Below are 7,317 nucleotides of genomic sequence, written 5' to 3' on the forward strand. Positions count from 1 at the left end.
TACTTACTTAATTAATTATTAAACTAACGTACTACTACGTACGTATTAGTTAACTTAACTAAAACTAAATAAAGTAAATTAATTAACTAACTAACTAACATATATATATATATATATATATATATATATATATATATGAATATAGTTGAATGTGCGAATGTATATATATATACATACAAATACACACACACTTACATACATATAGCATATAATTGATATTGGTAAATAAGATTATTGTGTAACACTTACCTACATCTTCAGCCCTATGATTTTGTATTACTTCAGCCATGTGATGGTTTCCAGCTATTACTGCCACCTGGTAGGGACTCTGGTTAGCATAGTTTAGTGCATTCTTATTGGCACCTCGGAAAAGTAAAACCCTGGCACAGCTTTCTTGGTCATTTACTGCACACACATGAAGAGGGGTGTTACCACTAGCATTGCGAGAGTTTATGTCTGCTCCATAAAACAAAAGATGTTCTAGATGCTGAACTAAACCATGTTTGCAAGCCTGAAAAGTAAAATAATGCAGCTTACTTTATAGAAATGTCTCATTGCTTGCACAAAACAAACAAAGCCTAATTCAGTATAAAAACAATACCATTAGAGCCCCACAAGTAGATAATATGAATTTGAATCTAGATTTTATTAGTAAAACTTTGTATAATGAGTTGTTTTTTTTAGGGTTATAAAAAAATCTGTTTGGATATAAGCATGCAAAATAATCTAGAGAACCATAAAATTACAAACTAAGAAATACTTTTATCATAGATAAGCTAATAATAAATGAGGTAGAAAAGTTTGATTATGATCAAATTAAAACTTTCACCTAAATGCTGATCTTACATAAACTTTATTTTTTCATTACTCCAACACCGACTAGTTTTATAGGACTTTTACCACGTGTGGGATTATAACCAAAAGGTAAGTCATATGACCATGATAACAAGAGGTTCTGGGTTTTTTAAGTGAAGTGTAAATAAGTCTGATTCAACCATAAATGGATGAGCTCATAAAATTCTATACTTGAAAATACATCTAATGCTTCCTCTAACAGTTGACATCAGCTTCTCTGTGAATAGCAAATGGACAAGAGCATAAGGCAACTTTCATCAAATGGTCATGAGCATAAGGCAACTTTCATCAAATGGTCATGAGAGTAAATATAATCAACAAACAGACCTATATTCCATTTCTAAGATCCACATAATTCCATTTGTCACCCATGACATCCAACTAGTTCCTGTTACAGAACAAGATACCAGAATTTCCTCCATTCACTTTTCCACTTATAATCAACATCCCAGACAGTTAATATAAGCTGTTGATTAATGTTTGTAAGCATGCCAGGAATTTTTATGGAAAGATACACTTGGGCCAGTTCTCTTGATCAAGTGTAACCACTTAAGTCAATGTTAATGTAGTTCAAAATTAAGCACATCCTGTTTGTCTAGAACTAGCATCTACGAAAGAAAAATCTGTTATAAAAATTCAGAAAAAGTAATTACCTGATATAGCTGAATAAAAATATATTCAGTTCCTAAGCTATGAAAGGACTATAGCTAGGATACTTATTACACATTTAGTTAAAAAAAGTATCTTTAGATAATATTTTGTTAATAAACTATCTATATTTTTGTTAAGTGTATTGAATTTACTTGTGGAATAAATATACATACACAACATTAATTTGGTTGCATTATAAGATTTAAGTATTCTGTCTAGTAAATATATAATAATACTCCTAGAAAATTAAGGATATTTACAGTGGTTAACTAACTCATCTAAATAAAGAAATGTTATGGTTTAATCTTTTATGTTAGCCAAAACAGAACAATTTATGATCTCTGAATGTTACAGATACAGACCTGATGGACTTCTTGCCACCCTTGATGATCAGCCACTCCAAAGATGGCATGATCGTGTAACAAACATTCTGTTAGTTTTGGATCACGGCCGTAGGAGACACTGTAGTACAGTGCTGTTAAACCTCTGTTATCTTTATAGTTTGGTGATGCTCCCAAATCAAGCAGACTCTACAATTAAGGAGTATTATATTAATCCAGCTTCAACAACTCAAGCTCCATCTTAATTTTATAATTTAAATTTTTGAATTATATCAGATTTGGTGCAACTGACACATTGCATATTATTAACAGGTATGTATATTTGGTTTAAACAATACTTGAATGTTAACTGTTTAAAACTTGATTGATTTTTAAAAATACAAATAAATTCCCATTTAAAATATTTTTACACAATTAAACTTTATATTAGCAAGTCATTAAAAAAAAATTTCACTGATTCAATTTTAAATGTACATTAAAGATACTTTTCCTTATCCTGCAAGTGTGTCAAGTTTCCTAATTACATACTATAATTCTAAAATACCTCAAAGCTTTTGTAATTTCAAGTTTATACTAAACAAGAAACTAACAAAATGTTTCAAAATTCTTATATTTTCACAAACTAACAACAAATAAAATAGAATTATATTTTTTTCTCTATTATTGATTGAACTGAAGTTGGTCAAATTTGCAATTTTTAGCTTTTCACTATATTTTATTAACTAACATGAATTTTTATGGTTGGTACTGCAGTTGGGAAGCTACAAAATTAAATGCTACAATTAGGTCTAAAATTGCAAGGCTTCAAACAAGATTCTGCAATGAAAGAGCTTAGAGATGGATATAAAAAGTTACAACAAACATCACTCAACAAAGCACCCATTTGTCCTGTTCCTTATCATAAACCTAAGTTAAATTATAAAACTGATATAATTCTGCTACAGTGATCAAGGTAAGAGTTATAACCTTATCTGATGTATAGTATGTTCCATATTGCAATTATTTATAACTGAGCTTTATTAAATGTTTCAAATAAAAAACAAAATAATACTTGATAATTAAGATAAAAGTCCTCTGATATTTTTGATAATTTTTAAATAAAATTTTAAACTATAATTTTATAAGATAATCTAAAAATAAACTCATGGCATTTAATAAAAGCTAAGTTAGTTTAAAAAAAGATGTTTGTGTTTTTTTTATAATTAATTCTTACACATATCACCACATTAATAAATCAAATTTAACAAATAAAAGGAATCTTACAACCTTTAAGGCTTCAAAATTGTTTTTCTCCACAGCACGATGGAGTGCAGTCCTTCCATCTTTCATTCTGTAATCTAAATGGGCACCACCATTCACAAGTTCCATCAGAACAGCAGCAGGCTGATGCAAAGTCGTTGCAAGCATCAAAGGAGATTCTACAAACAATAAAACACCAAATACTTTTAATTTAATTTTTTTAACACAATAAAAAATATAATGTATATTAACATTGTTTTATACACATATCATTATTTAGAAAATAACCTAAGGCTGTTCACTATTTTAAAAAAATTTGAGTTTTATGTGAATAGTTGTAACGTTGTTCAATATTAAATAAATGTTTAATAATTGAGGTATAATTGACTAAGTTTTTACTATTCCTAAAAGAATAGATCAAAATATAGTTCCAACTATGCCAATATAATGTCTATATAGGATGTACGTTTTGACTTATGCCCTAGTAAAATGCATTTCTTTTCTTTGTTTAAGAATTTCATACAGAGTTACACAAGAGATATCTTCACACAACCATCCCTCACTCAGAACAGATAGACTAGGAAGATGGCAACTGCAACTAGTCAACAGTAGACACCACCAACACTTGGACTACTCTTGTCTGATCGAATGGTAGGACCATCACTGTTATAGCACATTCACAGTCCCAGAGTATGTAACTAATATTTGATGACAGGATTAAGATCATGGTAGACTTCCATGGTAGACTTCAATTCCACTTACATGCTAACTTCTCTCTATTGTTTAGTTAAAACTCAAATTCAATATTCATGAAACTAAGCTAACTGACTGACTGTCGGTAACATAAAAATATGATTAATAAAGTCACTAGCTTATTAATCAACTCATGTATTGTAACAGCCAATCCAAATGTCCTTGCTCTTTAAAGAAAAAAAAAAAGAGACTCCAATGTGGTTTAATGCATTAAGTTACATGCAACTGATGTATACACTTTGTAGGAAGAGAGACTTTAATAACATAGTGTCATCTTTAATCAATCAATGGCAGCTAGCCAGCAGTAGACACCACCAACACTTGGGCTACTTCTGTCTGATTGGACAGTATGACCATCACTTTTATAGCACATGTGCCACCCTAAAGTATTGAATTCATTGTCTGATCATGCACATATGATCATTGGAATGATGATAAAACTGTAAGAGAACAATGATAGATAAAGAATGATCATATGAGCATATCTTAAATTCACAACAAAAATTACCTTATATAAATGAAAAAAAAAAGTGTTTTCTATTACATATCAAATTTTATGATCAAAATACACAAATACCACAAGGGACTCACTAAAAATGTCATGTTCTTATATACAAGTTTCACTTCCAACAAAATGCTTGTACTGATTCCAGTAAAGTTAATGCATCAAACTGTTTCCATCTTCCTTTTTAAGAGTGAGACATTCAAACTGTTGTAACAGTCTTACAGAATCATCCATCATAACCTCTGGCCTAACTTGAGGTTTATACTGCTAAAATCATATCCTAAAATTTTAAACACGTTCTAGTCATTAAGCCACTTACTTATCACCTAACATCAAACCTCCCTCTTGCAAAACAACAATACAAATGCCTAACTTAGAAAGAACACAACCTACAACTAGTTGTGCCACTTAAGAAACTCCTCAGTGCCTTCTAGTATCTTGTAATGAAAAATGCTGAAAATCAGCTATGAGCATATCAAATCAGTAATTTAATCAAAATTAGGATTAAAGAATTACATAATTAGAATGAAATGCATACCACCACTCTCAGGACAGTGAAAATTGGGGTCTAATCCTTTTGCACACAGTTTAACTATCTTATCCACATTTCCATTATTGACATAGTCAACCATTCTACGAAGATTTGTCTGTAAAATAAACAAACAACTAATTACCATCAAAGATGTATATCCTTCAATAATCAATCTTTATAACTTAAAAAAAGGAAGAGTTATGAGAAATAATAAGAAACATTTAGTTAAAAGTTCTGGTAAAATTATATATCCAGTTGAGGAATTTGAAACTATCAACTAAAATATTTAAACTTTTATAATAGAGAAATTACAAAAAAAATTAAAGTTATAAATAAATACCACAAAGTATTGTATTCTTTGTTTCTAAAAAAATAATTATATGGACAATTTGCCTAAAACACAGTTTGAAACTTATTTATACATATAAACTAGTTGTTAAAACCCTAAAATATGAATATACGAAATAAAAATAAATCTGCGAGAAATTTTTTATACAAATATAAATTTATATCTTATAATTTCTAGAGAGGAAAATAATATTTACTCTTGTGTGTAGTTGCTTAACTTGCTTTTCATCAGTGTTCATCATCTTATAAACACGACGTTTATATCGCAGCTAAAAAGATTAAAATAAAGTTAAATTTTAAAGAGCAACAAACAATTCAAAAGTTTTCATTATCATTTGATTTTTCAAAGCCTATTCCCTTGCCTGTGGTTTCGCTAGTTACATGATAGTTTTCATTATCATGTAAGGGTAATATCTATAACACGATTTAAAAAAATCTATGTTCATGATTTCATTTCACTGTAAGAAAAATAAAGATAATCAATATTCATTATCTTACAAACATGAGGTTAATAATGAAGTTAACGGAGATAGAGATATAAAAACATCAAGGTTTAGAAAGCCAGTGTATTCCATAAATTTCAGCAATTTTAACATGATCACTCTTATATATTCTTTTAGTATTTTAAAAGCTTGCCTGCTGAATAATTCAGAAGAATAAATTAGTAGCATAAATGCTAGATATTATTCAAATCCTATATAAATATATGTTAACTGTGATGAATAAAATACACTAAACACGCTATACCTATAATATACAGTTCACAACTCAAACAACTTTTTCCAATTTATTCTTGTCCAAAGTTACTGATGAAGAGTGGAATTCCTTGAAACTGGTATCAAATGATAGGTTGGACTTCATGTGTATTTTAGTATCTTAAACAACTTGTTTACTGAATAATTCTGAAGATTAAAGAAGTAGCGTAGAGGCTAACTAGTTAACTTAATAACTGTTAAAGTGCAAGTGTAGGGTAGTTTGAACTGTTAAGAAGTGCTAATGTGCTAACTCTTTAACTCATTTGGTAAAGCACTCGCCTGTTGTTCAAGAGAATATCTAAGTAAATAATAAAATTGAAAACTGAACCAACGGGGGAAGGATCGTAATAATTAAAATAGTTATGAATTGTACCCCTTTCATTACTAGTTTAGAATATGCCTTTAGTCAGAAATATTTAGGTGAGTATTCATGCAAGTGTCCTGTATGTACTACCAACATTCTAACTAACAGATGTCGAAAGGTCGTTAACATATGCTAATCATTTTTATTCGGGTAAAGTTACGTACGCCAACAGTTAGAAACTTTGGCCCTGTGCCCGACACCCCTGGGGAAGGGGGGCAAGCCCACCTGAAAGGGTAGTACCGATTCTTCTACAAATTGATACGAATTAGGGGTTTTCCCATCCCTATACATATTTCGAATAGTCGGTGACGTATGCTAAGTTGGATTCTGGTATAACACACTTTTAACATTTTTTTATTTTATTTTAACGGTAAATCAGAATTCCCTTCGTCCAGCTTTCAACTCCAACAGCCAGTCGGAGGATGTCCAGCCTGGTAAACAAACACGTAATAACTGCGATTTTTTAAACTTTTTTGTTTCTTCTCTTTGCTTTCCAAAGTTTAAATTATTCTCTGTAGTAAATTTTCTAAATCTGCGTTTTGCAGATACTTTTAAACCACGATTCTCAGACCTATCGACTTATTTTCTGTCGTATAGATAACAAAAATAAATCCTTTCTTAAACTGTAGATGACATTAATTTTCCCGAATAAAAGTCCAAATTACATCATCTTTATCAGATGAGCTTATTTAAGGCGATTAAATTTATCTGTTACAAGTTTTACGTTCAAGTGAAATCTGCCAACAGCGCATGACTAAGTCAACTTTAACTATATAAGTTTCACTTAACTAAATAACATGACTAAGCCAACTCGTAGTACACTATACAAGTTTCACTTAGTTAAAAGGTGTAACTAAGCCAACTCGTAGTACACTATACAAGTTTCACTTAGTTAAAAGATGTAACTAAGCCAACTCGTAGTACACTATACAAGTTTCACTTAGTTAAAAGATGTAACTAAGCCAACTCATGCT

General features: G+C 30.0%; 1 protein-coding gene and 1 long non-coding RNA gene across 7 annotated transcripts in view; one reads left to right on the forward strand and one right to left on the reverse strand.

The window, feature by feature from the left end:
- The window catches only part of LOC111088882, a 26,866-nt gene extending 23,019 nt beyond the window's left edge, over positions 1-3,847 (forward strand). For all 3 annotated transcript variants that reach the window (XR_002613265.1, XR_002613264.1, XR_002613263.1), the window contains exons 3-4: positions 1,861-2,159; positions 3,600-3,847. This is a non-coding gene — a long non-coding RNA (uncharacterized LOC111088882). The remainder of the gene's footprint in view (positions 1-1,860; positions 2,160-3,599) is intronic.
- The window catches only part of LOC106471474, a 42,478-nt gene that overhangs the window by 18,917 nt on the left and 16,244 nt on the right, over positions 1-7,317 (reverse strand). For 3 of the 4 annotated variants that reach the window (XR_002613262.1, XM_022400083.1, XM_022400084.1), the window contains 5 exons: positions 5,422-5,493; positions 4,883-4,991; positions 3,114-3,265; positions 1,869-2,036; positions 250-511 (listed from right to left, as the gene is read on the reverse strand). Coding sequence is in view for 3 of the 4 variants with exons in the window: in XM_022400083.1 (XP_022255791.1) it covers positions 250-511; positions 1,869-2,036; positions 3,114-3,265; positions 4,883-4,991; positions 5,422-5,493 (763 nt within the window). In the remaining variant the exon portion in view is untranslated. Of the gene's footprint in view, positions 1-249; positions 512-1,026; positions 1,149-1,868; positions 2,037-3,113; positions 3,266-4,882; positions 4,992-5,421; positions 5,494-7,317 lie in introns of those variants that run through there. The other variant, XM_022400085.1, reaches the window with a different exon arrangement.

The sequence above is a fragment of the Limulus polyphemus genome, unplaced genomic scaffold (genome assembly GCF_000517525.1).
Source record: "Limulus polyphemus unplaced genomic scaffold, Limulus_polyphemus-2.1.2 Scaffold4644, whole genome shotgun sequence".
Taxonomy (NCBI): domain Eukaryota; kingdom Metazoa; phylum Arthropoda; class Merostomata; order Xiphosura; family Limulidae; genus Limulus; species Limulus polyphemus.